This window comes from Dipodomys ordii, unplaced genomic scaffold (genome assembly GCF_000151885.1).
Source record: "Dipodomys ordii isolate 6190 unplaced genomic scaffold, Dord_2.0 Scaffold1, whole genome shotgun sequence".
Lineage (NCBI taxonomy): Eukaryota > Metazoa > Chordata > Mammalia > Rodentia > Heteromyidae > Dipodomys > Dipodomys ordii.
Genome location: NW_012267217.1, coordinates 29088090 through 29112061, shown reverse-complemented (window position 1 = coordinate 29112061; position 23972 = coordinate 29088090). Strand labels below are relative to the sequence as shown.

Genomic DNA, 23972 nt, shown 5'->3' with positions numbered 1-23972 from the left:
GCATAGAATTCCATTGTGTATATATACCACATTTTCTTGATCCATTCATCTACTGAGGGGCATCTGGGTTGGTTCCAGATCTTGGCTATGGTAAAAAAAAATATGGAATGCTTCACAAATTTGCGTGTCATCCTTGCGCAGGGGCCATGCTAATCTTCTCTGTATCGTTCCAATTTTAGTATATGTGCTGCCGAAGTGAACACTCACTCATTGTTCTTTACAGTGCTCAAGTTCTCCTCTGTGGAAGCCCCTTTTGCTACCTCTGTTGGCTTCTGCTTTGTCCTTGTCCAGGAGCCACCATCCATGAGGTTCTTTCTTTGTCCTAGTCCTTGTGTCCCAAAAGGCCAAGTGCCAAGTCACAGCCTTCATGGCCCTGGCACATTTCTGAGTCCTCTTTTTTTTTTTTTTTTTTTTTGACTCGCCTCTTTCACCTGAGTACCTCCAGCTCTACACCTTACAGTGCCCTCAGGTTCATGTTCATATGATAGTGGTCTCTGAGTGCTCCTGAGAACTTGTTCACAGGGGCAATACCTGGGATAATCTGACCTCAGGCTGTAGCTCCCCTTCCTGGCTCCTGAGTACTGCTGCCATTTAGGCCACCTGTCCCCAAGGACTACTTTAACTGGTCCATCAATATGGATACCTATTCTATACCTAGAACTTCTCCTGCCCAGTCCATCGGTGCCATCCCTTCCTCCTGGGGCGGGGGAGGCGAGAGGATATTGTCTCCTGACTCATGTCCATTCTGCCTGTTTCCTCCTGCCCTGTGTTCATCCCACACCAGTTCAAAGTGACCAACAGGGCTCAAAATGCTCCCATTATTGCCTGCCTTTGACCCAACTAGTCAGATCCCTAAGGGCAAGTCTCTATTACTGTGGCCAGCACCAGAGAGGATAAACATTCAAGTATTTCATAAATGAATCTTTTTTTTTTTTTTTTTTTTTGGTCAGTCATGGGGCTTGAATTATGGGCCTGGGCTCTGTCCCTGAGCTCTTCAGCTTAAGGCTAGTGCTCTACCACTTGAGCCACAGGGCCAGTTCTGGTTTTCTATTGGTTAATTAGAGATAAGAGTCTTATGGATTTTCCTGCCTGGGCTGATGATCCTCAGAGTCCAGCCTCCTGAATAGCTAGGATTACAGGTGTGAGCCACCACCTGTGCCAGGCTAAATGAGTTTCTTAACAGCCTCCCTCCCCCCTAGGGCACACCTAGGGGTGAGCTAGGATTAGATCTTACTTCCCTGACTCCTTCAATTCTTCATCTTGTAATTTCTTTCTTTTTTTTGGGGGGGGGACCGGTCATGGGGCCTGAACTCTGGGCCTGGACGCTGTCCCTCAGCTCTTCAGCTCAAGGCTAGTACTACTCTACCACTTGAGCCACAGTGCCACTTCTGGCTTTTTTCTTTTTGCTTATGTGGTGATGAGGAATCAAACCCAGGGCCTCATGCATGCAAGGCAAGTGCTCTACCACTGAGCCACCTTCCCAGCCCCCCATCTTGTAATTTCTTTGTTTTCATGTTCACATAAAAGTTCTCGGAAGGTGGCTCAGTGGTAGAGTGCTTGCCTTGTTTGTGTGAGGCCCTGGGTTCAATTCCTCAGCACCACATAAGCAGAAAAAGCCAGAAGTGGTGCTATAGCTCAATTGGTAGAGTGCTAGCTCTTCAGCTCAAGGCGCAGAGTGCCCCACGTCCAGAGTTCAGGCCCCATGACTGGCAAAAAAAAAAAAAAAAAAAAGAGTTCTCAGAAGAGAGGAGCTTAAGCTTTTCCTTATCTACTATGTATTCAGATTCTCTTGAGCTCTGGACACAGGCTCAACAGTGCAGGAGTGGTATGACCTCAGCCTTTGTCATTAGATGCCACCTCGATACTTTCTGACTGTTCTAAGGGCACTGGTAGGCACTGTGTGGGGACACATGTCACCAGTGACAATGATATGTGCTTACCTCTCCATGCTTCTTTCCCAGGAAATGGCAGGCAGAGCACTCAAGCAGACGGGCAGCAGGAGTATTGAAGCCGCCCTGGAGTATATCAGTAAGATGGGCTACCTGGACCCGAGGAATGAACAGATTGTTCGTGTCATTAAACAGACTTCCCCAGGTGAGTGCAGTGAGGTGCATGAGAATTTGAGAACATGGAACTGTTAGCAGGAAGAGGTCTGATAGCTTGGCTTTGGTCAGTAGATAATTACTTGACACATAGCCTTCTATGGCCAAAGGATGCACTGAGCCTACCCTGGCTGATAGTAAGGCCTAGAGGGGGGAGAAACTTGTCTGTGTACTCACCCTACCCCTATCTGAAATAACCTGTAGTAAGTCTTGTCTAGAGGGTTTTTGTGCTTGTTTTGTTTTCTTAAAAAATGAAAAAAATCCAGTAGAGTGAGTAAATATGTTCTTTTTACTTGCTCTTTTCCTGGAGAAAAGTCTTTGAAATACTTACCAGTTCTAAGTTGGGCACCAGTGGCTCATACCTGTAATCCTAGCTACTTAGGAGGCTTGATCTGATTGCAATTTGAAACCATCTTGAGTAGGAAAGTCTGTGAGACTCTTATCTGCAATAAACTACCAAAAAAAGCCAGAAGTGGAGCTATGACTCAAGTGGTAGAGTACTAGCCTTAAGTACAAAAGCTCAAGTACAGTGTGCAGGCTGAGTTCAAGCTCCTAGGATCAGCATCCCCCCCCCCCAAAAAAAAAAAGCCAGGCTGGTAGCTGCTACTCCAGAGGCTGAAGATCAAGGTTCCAAGTCAACCCAGGGAAGGAAAGTCCCTGTGAGCCAACCCCGGCAATCTTTGACTCTTTCTCCAATTAACCACCAGAAAACTGAAAGTGCAGCTGTGGCTCAAAGTGGTAGAGTGCTAGCCTTGAGCAGAAAAGTTCAAGGACAGCACCTAGCCTCTGAGTTCAAGCCCTACAACCAACCAAAAGCACAACTTTTTCACACTCAATGACAGGTACTTCTAGGGATCTCTGGGATTTTTTCAAGTGTCCCCTGGAATGGACAAAGGGACCCACAGTGCTTTATTGGCTATCAATTATGTTCTTCTCTGAGAATTCAGGATAGGCCATATTTTAGGTACTTTGAGACCCTGGTATGTGATAAAGGATCTATAGCTTGCAAAAGTATTTTCTCCATTTTTATGGAAACCCTGGAATAAAACCTGCTTCACATGAATGAGAAACATCTCACAGGTCTTATAAGTTATATCTGTTGTTAGGAGAACACAGATTTCTGTTTTCTTCTTGAGAGAAGGTCTTTCTAAATGTGTTCCTGTTCATTTACATCATGATTCTTGGAGTTCTGATGCAAAGGGAAACAGGATCTACTCTGTAATGATTTTTTCCTAATGGCCTTTGCTGTGCTGTAATCACAGGAAAGCATTAACCCAGGCAACCAAACCAAATGTGGTCCTCCTGGATGGGCAAAGTCACAGCTTTTGGATTACAGCATCCTCTGCCAAAGCAGGCTCTGGAGCAGAGCATTTGAGATGAAGAAATGAAAGGAGGAGCCCTTTTTATTCCTTCCAGGCATCAAATTTAAATCAGGAAAATTTCTTAAAGTAGAAAAATCAGGAATTGGAGACAGCAGCAGAAGTCCATCTGGAGGTTTGTGGAGGGAGCCTGTGGGGTTTTTTCTTTTTGTTTTTATTTTTGTGCTGGTCCTAGGGCTTGAACTCAGGACCTGGGTGCTGTTCCTGAGCTTCTTTGCTCAAAGCTAATGCTCTACCACTTGAGCCACAGTTCCACTTCCAGCTTTTTGGTGGTTAATTAGAGATAAGAGTAGCTAGGAGCCAGGAGCCTGTGGCCCATGCCTATAACCCTAGCTATTAAGGAGGCTGAGATATGAGGAACGTGGTTCAAAGCCAGACCAGGCAAGAAAGTCCATAAAACTCTTATCTCCAATAAACCACTCAAAAAACTGGAAGTAGTGCTGTGGCTCAAGTGGGTAGAGTGCTAGCCTTGAGCTGAAGAGCTGAGAGACAGCGCCCAGGCCCAGAGTTCAAGCCCCACAACTGACAAAAAAAGAGTAGCTATGATTACAATTCTGAGCCCCCAATGCAGGAAGCCTTTGATTTAGAGAACTAGGTAAAAGGAAAGTAGACATTTTGAGTGGGTATGATTCTGACCTTTGTTAGGGAAGGAAAAAAAGCAGACTTTGGGAATCCTGTGCCAGTAAACTAAACTGTCCCACATGACTTGAGCATGTCATGTAGAAAACAATGCTGGCTGTCTACATGGTTCCGGACAAAACTGAGACTGTACCTTCTCTGGCCTGTAAGCCATGCACTCCTTGGCCTGTGGTTTCCTCTCCTCTTCCCATGCCAGATTATGGTGATTGGTCCCTGCTGGACAGTATGTACTCTTTCCAGCTCAGAGTGGAGTCCTTGTGAATCTGTTCAGCCCCAAGAAACATGGCTAGTATGAGGATCAACCTGAAAGTACGAGAACTCACAGATGCTTTCACCTACAGTAGATGGATCACTAAGACCTGGTGGGTTCTTGTTCTTGCTGAAAAAAATAATTCAGGGACAGACTGTTTTACACAGCTAGGTTTGTTACAAGCAAAAGTGAAAAGAAACAGCAAAGAAAACAAGCAGCCAAATGTTCTGATCTTTCAGGGCCTAAGCACCCTTAGGAGCTGTTTAACTGGCATGTTAATTTATGTACTTCATTGTGGAGTATTCTAGGTAATGGGAAGACTTTTCCTAGAAGCTGTGGCTAAGGAGATTACCTCACAAGGGCAAAATGGTGATTTGCAAGGGTGTGTATGCATAATCCCATAACTTTAATTAGTGCTAGTAAAGTCTTCCTGCAGAAATGAAACAGAACCACAGAGTGGAGATTCACAGAACTGCCAAAGTGTCAATGGGGTATTGAATCAGGAGGTGAGTAGAATTGAGGACTTGTGTGGGGGTACCAAAAGCTCTCATCATCCCTTTTGGAGCGGCTACTACTGGACTCATATTCCTCTGCCCAAGACCCCCTTAGTCTCACTCTGATATTATCCTTCTGTTCTTTCTGCTGCAGGAAAGGGCCTTGCACCTGCCCCGGTGACACGGAGGCCCAGCTTCGAAGGTACAGGTGAAGCCTATCCACCCTACCACCCATTGGGCAGCTCCGCCTACGAGGGTCCAGGCTTTGGCACCGAGGGCCCCACTGCACTGGAGGATGTGCCACGGCCCTACATGGATTTCCTCTATTCTGGGGTCAGCCCCCATGGGGTGCATGGCCACCAGCACCCTCCCAAAAACTATGGTGCAGGAGTGGAGGCTGGGGGGACGCACTTTCCCTCAGGTGCAGCCCTGCCACTGCCAGGTGCTCACTATAGCCGCCCACACATCCTGGTGCCAGCTGAGCCCCTGGGCTACGGTGTGCAGCGCAGTCCCTCCTTCCAGAGCAAGACGCCACCAGAGCCAGGAGGCTACTCTGGCCTGACTACCAAGGGTCAAGGGGGCCCCCCAGGCCCTGGCCTGGCTTTCTCAGCCCCAACCACAGGGCTGTATGCTCAACACATACACCACAAGCAGGCTGGGACCCACCAACTGCATGTGATGGGGTCCCGAGGCCAGGGGTTTGCTGGTGACAGCCCCACACAGAGCCTGCTTGCCTCCTCCAGAAACAGTCTCAACATGGACCTGTATGAACTGGGTGGTGCCCCTGTGCAGCAGTGGCCAGGTGCCACGCTGGCCCGCCGTGACTCCCTGCAGAAGCCTGGCCTGGAGGCACCACGCCAGCACATGGCCTTCCGGTCCAGTGGCCCAGGACCCAGCAGGACCAACTCCTTCAATAGCCAGCAACCTCGGGCCGGTGTGACAGGCCAGCCTGAGCCCTCCCTGCCCGCCCCCAACACTGTCACGGCCGTGACGGCCGCACACATTCTGCACCCTGTGAAGAGTGTGCGGGTGCTGAGACCTGAGCCACAGACAGCTGTGGGGCCCTCGCACCCCGCCTGGGTGCCTGCCCCTGCCCCTGAGGGGCTAGACAGCAAGGAAGAACATAGCCTGGGCCTGGGCAATACCAGTACTCACCCCCTGGATGTGGAGTATGGTGGCCCAGACCTCAGGTGCCCACCACCACCCTACCCCAAGCACCTGTTGCTGCACAGCAAGTCTGAGCAGTATGACCTGGGCCTGGACAGCCTGTGTGCTGGTATGGAGCAGAGCCTTCGCTCAGAGCCCACCGACAGGGGTGACAAGAGCCACAAGAGCACAAAGGGGGACAAAGGCAGCAAAGATAAAAAGCAGATCCAGACCTCCCCAGTTCCTGTTCGCAAAAACAGCAGAGATGAAGAGAAGAGAGAGTCTCGCATCAAGAGCTATTCCCCATATGCCTTTAAGTTCTTCATGGAACAACATGTGGAAAACGTTATAAAGACCTACCAGCAGAAGGTGAACCGCAGGCTGCAGCTGGAACAAGAAATGAGCAAAGTAATTTGTCTTCATTTTTAGCACTCTCTCTCTCTCTCTCTCTCTCTTCTTTTGTTGGTAACAGGCTTCTCTGGAAGTCCTATTCAATTCTGTTACATTTCTTTATCATGAACCCATCTCAGGGTCATAGTCGTGTGTGTGTGTGTGTGTGTGTGTGTGTGTGTGAAGTCCTACTTAATTCTGTTACATTTCTTTATCAAGAACCCATCTCAGGGTCATAGTTGTGTGTGTGTGTTTGTGTGTGTCCATCCATGTGTCAGTTCTGAAGCTTGAACTTGGGCCTCCTGTTTTCACTTTTTGTTTTTTTCTTTTTTCTTTCAGTCCCTGAAACTTTAACTCTGGGCTTGAGTACTGTCCCTGAGCTCTTCAGCTCAAGGGTAGTACTCTACCACTTGAACCATAGCACAACTTCTGGTTTTCTGGTGGGCTGGGCTGGCTTTGAACCGTAATCCTCAGATCTCAGCCTCCTGAGTAGCTAAGATTACAGACATGAGCCACCAGTGCCCAGCTCACTTGGGATTTTTGCTCAAGGCTGTTGTACTACCACTATAGCTATAACCTCCACTCCTTGCTGGATTTTTTTGTTGTTGCCAGCCTAGGGCTGGCTTCTGTCATCCTCAGATCTCAGCTCTCTGAGTAGCTAGGATTACAGCTGTGAGCCACCAGCACCTGGCTTCATAGTCTTATTGTGGATCAGTGACTCAGAAAAGTCACAAATGTGGTGGCTTCCTTTTCTCCTTCCCTTCCTGCTGACCTTGGGGAATCTGTGATAGCTGTGTATAATGTGGCTAATAGGTAAACTGGCAAGTTGATTTTTATGGCATTTTCCTCATTCTTGAAGAAGCTATGTGAAGGATGATTTACCACTGAATGAATAAAACCAAAGTTCCAGGTTTATAAATTGAAACTGAGATTTTTAAAGAAGAATATATCTAGTAGTGATCCATTGATACATCCTATAAGTAATTTGTAAGTAATACTTTAAACATACCAAGTAATTGACACTATGAAATGCTAGGAAGAGGTATTTATTGAAATAATAAGATAATGTAACAGTAAATATGAGTTACACAGAACCAGTCATTCCAGACTCTGAAAGTCAAGTTTGTGTTCTTTCTATTGTCCCATTCATTGCTTTATGTTTTCTCTTCCCCATCTTCTCTGAGCTGGTGATTACTATAGGAGTTCCAGGAATGGTATCATCCCTGTCCCCTTATCTTTTAACTAGTAGAGAGTTTCCTTCATTTTTAGAGTTGAAAGTCACCTACAGAAGAACTGTTTTTGTCTTTTCTTCCTTTGGGTTACAAATGTTTATTTCTATATGGATAAAAGAATAATACTAATTATTGTTCTGCTTGTAGTGTAGTAGAACCATTCTTCTGTAGCATGCTCTTGGTTCCAGGACTTTCCCTGCCCCAATCCCTTGTTGCCACTGGGCTCGCTAAGGTGACTCTTCTGACTCATTTTACTTGTGTGTAGGCTGGACTCTGTGAGGCTGAACAGGAACAGATGAGGAAGATCCTCTACCAAAAGGAGTCTAATTACAACAGGCTGAAGAGGGCCAAGATGGACAAGTCCATGTTTGTGAAAATCAAAACCCTGGGGATCGGTGCCTTTGGAGAAGTGTGCCTTGCCTGCAAGGTAGACACGCATGCCTTGTATGCCATGAAGACCCTGAGGAAGAAAGATGTCCTAAATCGGAATCAGGTGGCCCATGTCAAGGCTGAGAGGGACATCCTGGCTGAGGCAGACAATGAGTGGGTAGTCAAACTCTACTACTCCTTCCAAGACAAAGATAGCCTGTACTTTGTGATGGACTATATCCCTGGGGGGGACATGATGAGCCTGCTGATCCGGATGGAAGTCTTCCCTGAGCACCTGGCCCGCTTCTACATCGCAGAGTTGACTTTAGCCATTGAGAGTGTCCACAAGATGGGCTTCATCCACCGAGACATCAAGCCTGACAATATTTTGATTGACTTGGATGGTCACATCAAACTGACAGATTTTGGCCTCTGCACTGGATTTAGGTGGACTCATAATTCAAAGTACTACCAGAAAGGTACTGTCCTGGGTGTGCTGTGGGCATCTCCACATCCATCTGGAGATCAACATTCTGGGGCAAGTGGTCCCATCCAAGGTGGCTCTTAATCATTTCAAAGTTACCTCTCACTCCATTTTATAATTTGATGTAACATCCTTTTCTCCCTGAAGTAATAGTGTAATTTATGTGAGTTGGTGGGGAAGGGGAGGCTGGGGGTATTTTTTGTGGCCGTGTTTTTGGTTTTTTGTTTGTTTGTTTTTAAGGTAGTAAGTAGCCTTTAGTGTTGCTACATTTTAAGGTCATAGGAACTTTGTGAAGAAACGTCACTTTTCTATTATTTAAAAACAAGCGTATGGTCTAAGGGGGTAGATCAGTGTCAGAGCACTTGCCTAGCATGGACACGGTCCTGGACATAGAAAGGAGAAGGAAAAGCCTCACTACTCCTCTTACAGCTGACCTGATTCTAATGTATCGTTAGCTTCATTTCCTATGGTTCTGTTTCCAAAGACTAAAACCAGCTGCTGCTTACCTTATTTATGATTGGAGTTCCTGAATTAATCAATTTTAATATTTAACTCAAAACTAACCTTCATTCTCACTGAGCCCATTTTTTAAGTCTTCTTTAGTTTTTCTATGCTCATTATGTCTTGCTGGACAGGTGCCATTAGTGTGAGAAGTGAGCAGAGTGGCATGCCCTCATCCTTCCAGGCTTGCTTTTATTATTATATTATTTTTTATTTTTATTTTATTTTTATTTTTAATCCATACTGAGACTTGAACTTGAGGCCTGAGTGATCTTCCTGAGCTTTTTTGGCTTAAAGTTACCTATCTACCACTTGAACCACATAGCTCCACTTCTGGCTTTTTTGCTGATTAATTGCAGATAGGAGTTTCACAGACTTTGTTACCTAGGCTGGCTTTGAACCATGATTACAAGCATGTGCCACCGAAGTTCAGTTCCTTTCCAGCCTTTCTTACCATGCTTGATTGCCTGCTTACTACAGTGTACTTTGCTATTACTACTTCGGGCCACTGGCATTGCCCTTAGCTTGTACAGGTCTCAACCAGGAACCACAGATATCCTTGTGGAACAGTTTGGGGAGGATTCTTTGTCCTAATGTGTTAGCAGCTGATTGAAATTACTTCTTAAAACTTAATTGCATTAAACTATGGATTTGTCACATTGGCTCATAAGATTCACATTACTTTCTGTTCTTTCACCATCCCTCATTCCTTGGCAAAGGGAGCCACATCAGACAGGACAGCATGGAGCCTGGTGACCTCTGGGACAATGTGTCTAACTGCCGATGTGGGGACAGGCTGAAGACTCTAGAACAGAGAGCACAGAAGCAGCACCAGAGGTGCCTGGCACATTCCCTAGTTGGGACTCCAAATTACATCGCGCCAGAGGTGCTTCTGCGAAAAGGTACACTAAGGGGTTGCTTGTCACAAGCTCACAGCTAGCCATTGACTTGAGTTGATTTTCCTTTCCAGCCCTGAGGGGCCGGATAACTTTTATGAGGTCTCTCTTACCTTTAGGTTTCCAAGACTAAATATTTTCAATGTATATTTGTGCCCAGGGAAGCCTAAAAGCAAAGTGATTTCTCTCAGCTCTGTTCTGGAAGTTTTCTTGCTTCATGCACTATTAGGCCAGTGTCCGCTTGTCCCCTCCCTCTGGCTGTGATGAGTGTAGCACCTGGGCTTTCTACCTAAGATCCAGAGGAAGTGGCTCTGAAACTGAATTTTCCAGAACACGTGATGGAAACAGTTCTGGGACTACTACTTGATCTGCCAAACCCATTCTTGGGCTTTAGCCTCACACTCTCTGTTCTATATTCCTGACCAGGTAATTCTGTGTCTAGCACAAAAATACGGTTTTCCTGTCATTTTTCTGCTAGCCCCAAACTACTGACAAATCTTACCACACTACCTTTGTAGTGAGCATAAAGTCACTAATACTCAGCAGAAATTGTCTCCTGGATGGATTTGTCTGTTTGGTCAAACACAACATTGATTTCAGAAAATGAGGAATCCCTACACATATGGGCCTATATGGCCCATAACAACTGCTGGGCTGCTGGCTTGCTTCTATGTTGTGCTAATTCAGGTAACAGGCAGTCTCTCCCTCCACATGCATTGTTGGATGTTGTTGGGGCCAGCCAGACCTGTTCCGATTGAGGGTTTTTCTGTTTGGTGCAGAGATGCCAGGCAGGAGGTAACTAGGAGCCACTTAGCCACAGTTAGTGAGTACTAACCTGGTGCCCAGGAAAGGAGCTCTGGACTGTGTTATTCTTGAGTCTCAATGGCAAAACAAATGGGTAAAGGAGAGAATCCAGAGATCTAGCAGGCCATCTGAGGGGCTGACTTCTCATAAATTTAGTTCCCAATAACAGGGACCACATGGCAACAAGACTAGCTCCTCTTGACTAGGAGAACCAATGGAGCTCTGAAGGAAAACTACGAGATAATCAAAAGTTAAATGAACCTTCCCACCTCAGGGTGGCCCTGAGTACCTACCCCAGACAGGAACTTTGTTGTGGGGAAACACTTGGCTCTGCTAGAGCCACATATACAGGAAAGGCATTTGGAGTTACAGTGCATTGTCCAGTCATCTTTGCCAGAGTGGCCCTTCTCTTCATATCTTCAGCTCCATCCAAAAATGCGTTAAAGGTCCCCAGGAAACCCTCTTAATGATGGCTTTATCCAACTATTCTCAGGTCATGGCACTTTGTGGTTTTTTATTTCTACTATCTTCATTTGTGCCTCTGTTTATGTGATCAGTTGGTAACAAGTTAAGGATTACAGTGATCTCTTAAAATTAAAAAAGTGGTTTCTTATTATGAAAGCATCCCAAATATATGACATAGTGCTGACTGGAAGTAAGCAAGTACCATGTGGCTGGGGTTCCTGTGAACTAGCACACTGGCATGAGGCCTCCAGCTGCTTTCTGAGTCCCTGCAAGGACTCTGTCTTCTTTCGTGAGCACCAGTACTACCTGAGTATGCTTCCCTGAAGTCCATATGCTCAGGATCTGACAGAAGTCATCTTGACAGGGAGTCTGGGCTGCACTGGGACTGATTGAACGCTATCTTTCAGGGTACACGCAGCTCTGTGACTGGTGGAGCGTTGGTGTGATTCTCTTTGAGATGCTGGTCGGGCAGCCGCCCTTTTTGGCACCTACCCCGACAGAAACCCAGCTGAAGGTAAGTAGGAAGGGATGTGCACCTGCTTATGAGCGCTATACTTTCTGATGCTTCTGAAATCCTCAATCACTATCTGACTTCTTATTGGTTATAATGGAATTTTTTGTTTGTTTTGTTTTAAAGCAGCCTCCGATGTAGCCCCAGCTGGTCTTGAACTCTCAATGTTTTTTTTTTTTGGGGGGGGGCTTATTTTTGGTACTAAACTCAGAGCCTAGGTACTGTCTCTTAGCTTTCTTTTTTTCTTTTTTTTTTTTTTGTCGGTCGTGGGGCTTGAACTCTGGGCCTGGGCGCTGTCCCTCAGCTCTCCAGCTCAAGGCGAGCGCTCTACCACTTGAGCTACAGCGTCACTTCCGGTTTTCTGGTAGTTTATTGGAGATAGGAGTCTCACGGTCTTTCCTGCCCAGGCTGGCTTTGAACCTCGATCCTCAGATCTCAGCCTCCTGAGTAGCTAGGATTACAGGCGTGAGCCACCAGCGCCCGGCTTCTCTTAGCTTTCTTGATCTAGTCTACTGCCTTGTGACTTTAGCCACAGCTCTACTTCCAGCTTTTTTGGTAGTTAGTTTATTGGACATAAAAGTCTCAGGGAAGCTGGGTGCCAGTAGCTCACTCCTGTAATCCTAGTTACTCAGCAGGCTGATCTGAGAGAATTGTGGTTCAAAGCCAGCCTGGGCAGAAAAGTCCATGAGACTCTGATTTCCAGGTAAACAACCAGAAAACTGGAAGTGGCTCTGTGGCTTAAGTGGTAGAGCACTTGCCTTGAGCTGAAGAGCTCAGGGACAGTGCCCCAGTCCCAGAGTTCAAGCCCCACAACTGACAAAAAAAAAAAGCCTCAGGGACTTTCCTGCTTGGCTGTCTTTAAACATTGATCCTCAGATCTCAGCCTCTTGGGTAACTAGGATTACAGGCATGAGTCACCAGTGCCCACCTTCCATTTATTTGTTTGGTTGTTTTTACCAGTCCTGGGTCTTGAACTGAGGGTCTGCACACTGTCTCTGAGCTGCTTTTGCTCAAGGCTAGCACTCTACTACTTGAGCCACAAGTACCACGTCCGGTTTTTTCTGTGTATGTGGTACTGAGGAATCAAACCCCTGGCTTCTTGCAATCTAGGCAAGCTCTTTACCACTAAGCCACATTCCCAGCCCCTACATTCACAATGTTGATTCACTGTTTCCACACTCTTAATTCCAGTTTTTAAATCTTAGAAACTTTGTACCCATTAAATAATAGTCCCCCTTTCTCCCTACCTCCCCCTTCCCTTCCTCACCTCTGTTTTATTTTGTGTCTCTGAATGTGACTACTTAACGCATGTATGTGGAAATGAACATTATTTGTCCTTTTGTGACTGACTGCCTTATTTCATTTGGCATATCACCTCCAAGGCTCATTGTGCTATAGAATGTTGGAGTTTCCTTCCTCTTGGAGGCTGAATTAGAATCCTTTGTTTGTACCATATATTGTTTATACACTCATCCAGCAATGAATGGGTGTTTCTACCTCTTAGCTGTTGTGAAAAGCGCTGCCATGAAATGAGCATGGCTATGCAAGTATTTCCTTTGGCTATATAGGCAGAGGTGGGATTGCTGGCTCCATAGTCATTCCATGTTTAACTGTTAGAGGAACTGCCAACTGTTTAACAGCTGTACCAGTTTACAATTTCACCAGTAAAGTACACAGCTTCTGACTGATTCTCAATCTTTCTGCTAACCCTTAAAGCCCTCGCTCCTCCTATGTCTTGAATTCTGGCCATTTAATGGGTGTGCACCTCCATTCTTCTCTCTGAAGTTACTTTTTTTAAAAAACATTTTTAAAACTTTATTGTCAAGGTGATGTACAGAAGGATTACAGTTACATAAGTAAGGTAGTAAGTACATTTCTTTTGGAACTTGTTACTCCCTCCTTCATTTTTCTCCCACTTACCCCCACCCCTATCGCCCTCCCCCAGAGTTACCGTCTATTGTCCAAAAGTCCCCAGTTACTATTTTGGCCCAGTAAATATTGAGTGACTACAGTAGAAAACAATTGCCATTGCTAAAGGAAACTACTTATAGGCTAGAGATGTGGCTTAGTGGTAGAGTGTTTGCCTATGCATGAAGCCCTGGTACCTCAGTACCACATACACAGAAAAAGCCAGAAGTGGCTCTGTGCCTCAAGTGGTAGAGTGCTAGCCTTGAGCAAAAGAAGCTCAGGGACAGTGCCCAGGCCCTGAGTTCAAGCCCCAGGGCTAGGGAAAAAAGATACTATTTATTGAGATGAATTCCAGGAAATGGAAGCGTTGTTGGGTTTTTTTTTGTTTGTTTTTTTGGCGGTGGCAGTGTTTTTGCTTTTTTGTTTTTTTTTTCTTTTGTATTTTTAGGGGGCGGGGGAAGGGAGGTGCAGAATTGAGGGAGGAAAGATGAGCAAATGAATTCATGGTATTCAGTATGAATGAACTATACAATTTGTGGGAGAGATGAGAGAAGAAACTAAAGGAGGGGGTAACATCCAAACATAATTATACTCATTAGCTGACTTGAAAGAGCCTCATAGGCTTTCCTGCCTGGGCTGACTTCAAACCTCAATCCTCACATCTTAGCCTCCTGAGTAGCTAGGATTACAAGTATGAGCAACTGGTGCCCAGTGACACAGTATTTTTTTTTTTGACACAGTATTTTTTTTTCCACATTCTTTATTGCATTTTATTTTTTTTAATTCTTTATTGTAAAGATACTATACAGAGGGTTACAGTTACATGAGCAAGGTAATGAGTACACTTCCTATTGAGCATTTGACACAGTATTTTTTACAGAAGAAAATCAGTGTCTTCTGAGCTGAAAATGACTAGCCATCTTCTAAAACCACACTGACTTATTGCTGCTTGGACCAACAATTGCTTCCTCTGTGTCTTTTTTTTTTTTTTTTTCTGACACTAGATGCTTTAAAAGGCACAGCATCTGGCTCAAGTGGTAGCTTGCTAGCCTTGAGCTGAAGAGCTGAGGGACAGTGCCCAGACCCAGAGTTCAGGCACCATGACCAGACTCCCCCCAAAATAAATAAATGAATGGCACAGCATCATATACTATCAAAAAACACACTTTAGCTTACCATTATTTTATTTTTTATTTTTCCTTTTTGCCTATACTAGAGCTTCAACTCAGGGCCTCTGGGTACTGGTACTCTTAACATTTGACTTACCATTCCTACCTTTAGCCCTTTGCTAAAAGATATCTTTGAAGATAAGAGTCTCAAGAACTTTCCTGCCCATCCTCAGATCTAAGACTCCTGAGTAGCTCCAATTACAGGTGAACCACTGATGTCAGCTCTCAGCTCACCCTTGAAATATGAGGAGAAAGCCTTTGGTTCTGTTGTCTCTTCAGGTGATAAACTGGGAGAACACGCTCCACATTCCAGCCCAGGTGAAGCTGAGCCCTGAGGCCAGGGACCTCATCACCAAACTGTGCTGCTCAGCTGACTGCCGTCTGGGGAGGGATGGCGCAGATGACCTGAAGGCCCACCCATTCTTCAGCACCATTGACTTCTCCAGCGACATTCGCAAGCAGCCAGCCCCCTATGTCCCCACCGTCAGTCACCCCATGGACACATCCAATTTTGACCCAGTCGATGACGAGAGCCTTGAGAATGAGGCCAGCGAAGGCAGTGCCAAGGCCTGGGACACGCTCACCTCCCCCCACAACAAGCACCCAGAGCATGCGTTCTATGAGTTCACTTTCCGGAGATTCTTTGATGACAATGGCTACCCCTTTAGACGTCCCAAGCCTTCAGGGGCAGAGGTTTTGCAGGCTGAGAACTTGAATTTAGAAAATTCTGATCTAGTGGATCAGAGTGAAAGCTGCCAGCCTGTGTATGTGTAGGTGACCCAGGGCCACCTGGTTTTGTCAGAGGTTGGGCTTACAGCCTGGTGGCTCTTATTTTAAATTAGTCCGTTGATTACGTCACTTGAAATTCTGGTCTTCGTTAAGGAAACCCAAAAACCAAGAAAAACTTTTTTCTTTTTTTAAGGGACTCAAGTCTAGTTGATCTTTTATTTCTAGATTCTGGTTGATGGCCAGCAGGGAGTGCCACCATGCCTTTGAATTGGCTTTTGAAGACCTTCTCTCACTGCATTAAAACATTTAAAACAATTAGTATAAGTTAGAGCACTTATTTTGTTGATATCCATTTTTTTCTTAACTAAATTATAAGGATTAACTTTGACAAATCATGCTGCTGTTATTTTCTACATTTGTATTTTGTCCAATAGCACTTATTCACATTTAGGAAAACACATGAAAAGTGAAGAACATGTGATAAGAAATCCCTGTGCAATAATGTTTTTAAAAAATAACACTCTGCTCAGATTTCACGGAGACTGTTTTGTATATTTCTCACATTTTAAAATTGTGATATAATGTTAAAAAGCTGCTTTTTTTGCTTTTTTGCATATTATATAGTATATTAGGAAGTGTGAGCAAAGAGATGATATGGGTGTGAGTTCAGATGTTTGGTGTGTGGAAAGTACTGCATGAGCAGAGGTTTTTCTATTATAAAATTACCGTATCTTGCCATTCACAGCAGGTCCTGTGAATATGTATGTACCAAGTGTTTTTAAATGAGGTATTCTAGACCACAGTTAATGTATTGTGTGGGTGACTTCTTTGCCATGATTGTATCCCTTATTGTTTTGTTAAAGAAATGCAGATGTGTAAATGAGAAGTGATTTTTGTTTTAAAATGTATGTGTCTTTGGGTATGATTGGTTTCTTGCAGGGGTTGGTAAACATCAACATTTGTCATGTACTAAACCTATATATGTCAAAAGGGATGAATTCAGCTATGCCAAGATATTGTGGTTAATCATGGATCTTCTGTCTTTTTCTCTGACTAGCATGCTCTCATTCTTATATTGTTGGTGTGTGGAATTCCGTGTCTAAGACCCTACTACTATTTAATTTTCCTTAATGGACTGCTCCGCAATAAGGTTAGATGGATGTTATTCTTCCATTGGTCTTAGACAGCTGAGACTTTAACATGAAATTAAGTAATCTCACAGTTCTTTCTCTTTCTTTTTCTTTCTTTCTTTCTTTCTTTCTTTCTTTCTTTCTTTCTTTCTTTCTTTCTTTCTTTCTTTCTTCCTTCCTTCCTTCCTTCCTTCCTTTCCTTCCCTCCTTCCTTCCTTCCTTCCTTCCTTCCTTCCTTCCCTCCTTCCTTCCTTTTCTTCTTTCCTTCTTTATTTCTTCCTTTCTTTCTTCCTTCCTTCCTTTCTTCCTTTCTTGTAGTGTGCTTTGAAGTGTCAAATCTCAACCTGGTTTAAACAATACACTTTCCTAACTTTTGTTTGAAAAAAAATCTGCGAAGTAACATTGGAATAAAAAAAACAAGCCATACGTATTTTCTTAGACGTGTAATTGTATATATAACTATATAGATAAACCCAAAGTATTCCTTAATTAGTATGGTTCTTATTTAAAGTGATGTGAATTAATGAAAAGTTGGATTTTTTTGCTTTTTATAAGATCTGATGCATCATATTTTTCATTATATTATTCCACATTATTTTTCCTTGAAATTCCTAGCATAATATATCTGTTACTTAGTATGTATCTAGGCAGCAACACATAGAAGTTTATCAGTGTCTAAGAACAATTCCTGTGTACTGGTTTACATTTGTATGAATGGCATATCCTGAAGACTGCTGTGCTTGTGTCGTGACTTACAGTATTTCACTATTTTATAGGAATTCCTTGTTGTCATTTACAGCGCTCTGACATACTTTCATGTGGTAGGTTCTTTCTCAGGAACTCAATTTAACTATTATTTATTGATATATCATTGCCTTTTAAAAGCTTCTACTGGCACAATTTATTATTAAAATTTTGAATCCAAGCCTCTTAGTTGGTGTCATTTTATTGTTGTACATGTAACAACGTTGTCTTGCAGGACACAGTAACTCCCATACCTTCTTGGGCATCACATGTAGCTACAAGTTTTTTTTGTGTGTTTATGTGTGTGTGTGGTTTTTTGCCCCCCCTCTCCCCCCCCAGGCCCAGGTTTTGAACTCAGGGCCTGAGCTTTTTGCTCAAGGCTAGTACACTTGAACCACACCTCCACTCAAGGCTAGCACTCTATGACCATACCTCCACTTCTGGCTTTTTTGTGGTTAACTGGAGATAAGAGTTTCACAGACTTTCCTGCCTAGGTTAGCTTCAAACCTGGACTTTGTAGGTGTGAGCCACTGCCATCAGCTCTTCTTCTTTCAGCTTCTCCTCTTTTTTTTTTTTTTGTCAGTTATGGGGCTTGAACTCAGGGATTGGGCACTGTCCCTGTGCTCTTTTTGCTCAAGGTTAGCACTTTTTTTTCCCAAATATTTCTTTATTGAGATTAGGTGACTACATAAATTTTACAATACCGTGGCAGAGTTATACTTAGCTAAAGTCACAAACACCTTTTAATCTTTACAATGATAATCATCATTATCTTAATCTACATAGTTTATGAACTCTATGACCTTTATTTTTTTCTTTTTTTTTTTTTTTTGTCGGTCGTGGGGCTTGAACTCTGGGCTTGGGTGCTGTCCCTCAGCTCTTCAGCTCAAGGCAAGCGCTCTACCACTTGAGCTACAGCACCACTTCCTCTATGACCTTTAACAATAAAATGATTTCTTTCAAATCTGGTGATATGTACATTTCTTTTCTTTTCTTTTTGCCAGTCATGGGGCCTGAACTCTGGGTCTGGGCGCTGTCCCTCAGCTCTTCGGCTCAAGGCTAGTGCTATACCACTGGAGCCACAGCGCCACTTCCGGATTTTTCTACATATGTGGTGCTGAGGAATGGAACCCAGGGCCTCATGCAAGCAAGGCAAACACTCTACCACTGAGCCACCTCCCCAGCCCCTGTTCCTTCTTTTTATCTCATTCCCTCCCTCCCATCACTGCCCTTGAGTTGCTTAGTTCACCTTCATCAATGTCCAGTGCAGCTGATGTAGACATTCTTTTTTTTATAAATGTATTTTTTATTGTGAAAATACTATACCAGAGGGGTTACAATTACATGGGCAAGATAATGAGTATATTTCTTATCAAGTATTGTAAGGCTAGCACTTTTATTGTTTTCAACCATAGCTCCACTTCAGGGTCTCATGGACTTTCCTGCACTGGCTGTCTTTGAATACTGGTCCTCAGAACTCAGCCTCCTAAGTAATTAGGATTACAGGTATGAGCCATTGGGTGCCTGCCTCTTCTTCCTCCTCCTTCCCCTCCTCTTCCCTCCTCCCTTCTTCCTCTTCCCTTCTTCCTCCTTCCTTTCTTCTTTAATAAGGTCTACTGTGTATTCCTGGTTAGCCTTGAACTTTTTTTTTGTACTCTACCATTTGAGCCACAGCTCCACTTCTGTTTTCTTGGTGATTAATTAGAGATGAGTCTCATGGACTTTGCTGCCCAAGTTGGCTTTGAACCACATACTCCAATCTGAGACTCCTGATTGGTATTACGGTTGTGAGCCACAACCCAGCATTCTACATAATTTTTTTTTTTTTGGGTCCGGTCGTGGGGCCTGAACTCTGGGCCTGGGCACTGTCCCTCAGCTCTTCAGCCCAAGGCTAGCACGTTACCACTTGAGCTTTTTTTTTCTGCTTATGTGGTGCTGAGGAATCCAACCCAGGGCCTCATGCATGCAAGGCAAGAGCTCTACCACTGAGCCACCTTCTCAGCCCCTACATAATTTTTTTCTATGTACCTTCTATGCATTAGAGAAAGCATTGATAATATTTATCATGAAGTAATCTCAAAAGTATGATGGAGAATCAGGATCTGCAGAGGGTTGGGCCAAGGGAAGAAGATTTTCCCCAGGCTGCAGTGGTCAGGAAATACAGCCCAGGGGAAGTGATGCCTGTGGAGACCTAACAAGTAGGAGAGGAGATAAAAGGGGCAGCTAGCATGATGTAGGGTAGGTAGAGTTGTCAATATTACTGGAGCTTCATAACTGAGTCTGAGGAAGACCTGATGCTCCAGAACAAGCAGGAACCTGCTTATGCAGGACCTTGGGTTACAAACATTCCAGTTTATTGCATAATACTTGAAAACAGAAACCTCTATTTCAACAGTTCTTGAAAACCAAATGCTTAGCCTAAACCACAGACTGTACAGGATGACAATGCTTTCAAAATCTTGTTTACTAAAATAAGAATTTGAATAGTCTTAGCCGGGCACTGGTGGCTCATGCCTACTCACGCCTACGCTACTCAGGAGGCTGAGATCTGAGGATCACGGTTCAAAGCCAGCCCGGGCAGGAAAGACCGTGAGACTCCTATCTCCAATAAACACCAGAAAACCGGAAGTGGCGCTGTAGCTCAAGTGGTAGAGCGCTCACCTTGAGCTGAAGAGCTGAGGGACAGCGCCCAGGCCCAGAGTTCAAGCTCCATGACCGACAAAAAAAGAAAAAGAAAGAAAAAAAAATTGAATAGTTTTAAATACATTTTTCTTTCATGTGTTTTCAGTTGTTATTATAAAGGTAACGTACAGCGTCAGATAAGAGTGCATTTCCTTTTGATCAAGTCACTCCTTCCCTCACCAAGTTTTTCTCTCCCATCCCCACCCACAAATTGTATAATTCATTTTCAACATAGTGTCTAGTAACACTATGTTCACCTTTTGTTCCACTATTTCTGTGCTGCCCCTTACCCTAATGATAAATGAACAAGCAAGACACAAGGAAGACAAAAACAGCAACAAAGGAAAAAAGCTTCTTTCCGTTTCCTGGAGATCATTTTGATAAATCTCAAAAGACTAAACATAGAGCTTCTTCGTGACCAAGTAATTCTACTCCTGGGCATTTATCCTTGTAGGCATTTTTGTGGAGACTGGGAAAGGTTTACAAAGTTGGCTTCTTTTGTTTTTAACGGAAGGACCCCACCAACATTCTAATTGAATCATAGATTAATACATCCCAAGGACAATGTCTACAGTAAGCATTATTAGATCTTTTCTTTTTTTCTTTTCTATCCTTCCTTTTCTTTTTCCTTTCTTTTGGCTAGAACTCAGGGCCTGGGGACTGTCCCTGAACTTTTTTGCTTTTGGTGGGTAATTGGAGATAAGAGTCATGTATTTTCCTGCCCAGGGTTGGCTTCAAACTGATTCTCAGATCTCAACCTCCTCCTGAGTAGGTAGGATTACAGGTGTGAGCCACCACCAGTGCTCAACTATTAGCCTCTCTTCCCATTTTTTTGTGTGCTTTGTTAAATGACAACTCCTTTGTTGTTGTTGTTGTTTGTCTTTGCTAGTCCTGGGGCTTGAACTCAGGGCCTGGGCTCTGTCCCTGAGCCTCTCTGTGCTCAAGGCTAGCACTCTACCACTTAAGCCACAGCACCACTTCTGGCCTTTTCTGTTTATGTGGTACTCCGAATCGAACCCAGGGCTTCTAGCTAGGCAAGCACTCTACCATTAAGACACATTCCCAGTCCTGGCAACTCCTTTGTACAACTACTTAAAGATAGTAAAAGTAGGCTGGGCACCAGTGGCTCACACCTGTAATCCTAGCTACTCAAGAGGCTAAGGTCTGAGGATCACAATTCAGAGCCAGACTGGGCAGGAAAGTCCATGAGACTGTTTTTGTTGGTTGCAGGGCCTCAACTCGGCCTGGGCACCTCAGCTCTTCAGCTCAAGGCTAGCACTCTACCACTTGAGCCACAGCGCCACTTCTGGCTTTTTCTGCTTATGTTGTGCTGAGGAATCGAACCCAGGGCCTCATGCATGCAAGGCAAGCACCCTACCACTAAGCCACCTTCCCTGCCCTCTGTGAGACTCACCTCCAATTAACCTTCAGAAAACTGGAAGTGGCACTGTGGCTCAAGTGGTAGAATGCTTGCTTTGAGCTGAAGAGTTCAGGGATGGTGCTCAGGCCCAGAGTAAAAGCCCCACGACTTTTACCTCCAAAAGAGGTAAAAATTTAAAAGAAACAAACACCCACACAGTGGTTCTGCTTGTCAATGGTGGCTCATGTCTATAAACCAGCTTCTGAGTATCACTGTTCAAAGCATCTAAGACATGAAAATTACCTTCAATTAATCAGCCAAACGTCAGAAATGGAGTTATGATTCAAGAGTTCCAACTGAGCTAAAAAGGGACAGCAGTAGCCCCAATACTGGCATAAAAAAACAAATATACCATAAAACAACGGTTTTTTGTTTTTGCTTTTTACTTCCTAACAAAATATCAGTCCTGTTTCCTGGAGCAGCTAGGACTTTACCTGGAAGGGAATGAAGTGTCTTGCTTGACCTGTGGATCCTTCTAGAAGTGGCTGTGAGTGGGAGCCACCTGCTGGCCAATCCTGAGTGATGAAAGCAAATAACCATAGTATTTTTGTTTTTGTTTTGAATTTTGAATTTTTATTGTTACTATAAAGGAGATGAACAGAGGAGTTACAGTTACATAGTTCAGGTGATAAGTACATTTCTTTTGGGACAATGTCTCCTTCCCTCTCCTCCCAGTTTTTCCCTCCCATCACCACCTGCAAGTTGTATAGTTCATTTTCAACCTAGGGTCTCACAGGTACTCACTGCTGCATTTGTTCTCCCTTACCCTCCCCAAAACAGATAAAAAAGCAAACGACAAAAAAACTAAAACAAGCCAGAGGCTGTTGGTTCATGCCTCTAATCCTAGCTACTCAGGAGACTGAAATCTGAGGAGGCACTGTTCAAAGCCAGTCCTTGCAGGAAAGCCAGTGATTTATCTTCAATTAGCCACCTGAAAGCCAAAAGTGGCACTGTGATTCAAAGAGCTCAGGGACAGTGTCCAGGCCCTGAGTTCAAGCCCCATGACTGAAAAAAAAGGAAAAAAAAAAGAACAAGGGTTAGGTGTAAAATTTTCAAGAGTCCTGACATTCATTCTCTCTCTGAGGAAACCTTTTCCCAATTCATGTCTTGTAGTGTGTAGAACTAGTTTCTGGTGGAGGATTGCTGATGTGAATGTAAAACTTGTACCTTTGTCTAGAGAAACAGTTATCAATGTGCTCTGCAGACTTCAGGGGTACAGGAGGCTCCATTTTCTATGTCAATACCAGCAGAAGGCTAACTTCACAAAATGCCAACCAAAGCCAGCCATTAGACCAGATAGTCAAGAGACTTGCAAAATATAAAATGCAAAAATCACAGAATCACTAATTCTACTTATTTTAGCCTTGGAAAACAGTTATCTGCATCACACGTATTTATATTAACATGTAATGGGTTTACAATTTTGTGTGTATGTGTGCCAGTCCTCTCATTTGAACTAGAGACCTACTTCTGGCTTTTTGGTGGGTGGGTAATTGTAGATAATCACAGACTTTCCTGCCCAGGCTGGCTTCAAACTCAAAGCTCAGCCTCCTGAGTAGCTAGGATTAAAGGGGGTGAGCCCACAGCACCTAGCTTACAATTTTTAAAGTTTTTGGTGGTATAGACTAGCCCCAGGGTCTTGTGCATGATAGGTATGAGCTATGAGCTTTACCGCTGAGCTACGTCCCCCACCATCCCCACTAGTTTTTAAACAATGCTTATTTCCTAAATTTCTAATTTTTAAAAAAAAATTGTGTCTGTGTCTGTTTGTCTGTCTGTCTGTCCGTCTTGGGCCTTAAACTCAGGGCCTGGATGCTGTCTCAGCTTTTTCACTCAAGGTTGACAGCCATTTGAGCTAAAGCTTCACTTCTAGCGTTTTGGTGGCCAATTGGACTTACATGTCTTGCAGATTTTCCTGCCTACTCTGACTTTGAATTGTGATCTCAGGTCTCAGGAAGCTGAGATCTTTTTTTTTTTTTTTTTTGTCAGTTGTGGGGCTTGAACTCTAGGCCTGGGCACTGTCCCTGAGCTCTTCAGCTCAAGGCTAGCATGCTACCACTTGAACCACAGTGCCACTTCTGGCCTTTTTTTCTGTTTATGTGGTACTGAGGAATCGAACCCACAGCCTCATGCATGTGAGGCAAGCACTCTACCACTAAGCCACCTTCCCAGCCCAGGAGGCTGAGATCTTACAATTTGGGGTGGAAGCCAGCCTGTGTGAACAAATCCAAGAGACCCTTAGCTCCAATTAACCACCAAGAAAGCCAGAAGTGGAGTTGTAGTTTAAGTGGTAGAGCTTTAACTTTGAGTGAAAAATGCTAAGGAACAGCATCCAGGCACTGAGTTCAATCCTTTGCACCAGTAAAAAAAAAAAAAAAAAAGAAATTACAGTTAAATTCATTTATTTATTTTTGGGTCCAGTCGTGGGGCCTGAACTCTGGGCCTAGGCACTGTCCCTCAGCTCTTCAGCTCAAGGCTAGCGCTCTACCACTTGAGCCACAGCGCCACTTCCAGCTTTTTTTTTGCTT

General features: G+C 44.2%; 1 protein-coding gene across 1 annotated transcript in view; it reads left to right on the top strand.

Moving 5' to 3' along the window:
• The window catches only part of Lats2 (large tumor suppressor kinase 2), a 68531-nt gene extending 51792 nt beyond the window's left edge, over window positions 1-16739 (top strand). The window contains exons 2-7 of the mRNA XM_013012175.1: window positions 1962-2094; window positions 5019-6418; window positions 7898-8480; window positions 9706-9888; window positions 11559-11665; window positions 15019-16739. Coding sequence (XP_012867629.1) covers window positions 1962-2094; window positions 5019-6418; window positions 7898-8480; window positions 9706-9888; window positions 11559-11665; window positions 15019-15513 — 2901 coding nt within the window. The 3' untranslated portion in view covers window positions 15514-16739. The remainder of the gene's footprint in view (window positions 1-1961; window positions 2095-5018; window positions 6419-7897; window positions 8481-9705; window positions 9889-11558; window positions 11666-15018) is intronic.
• Window positions 16740-23972: the final 7233 nt, after the last annotated feature.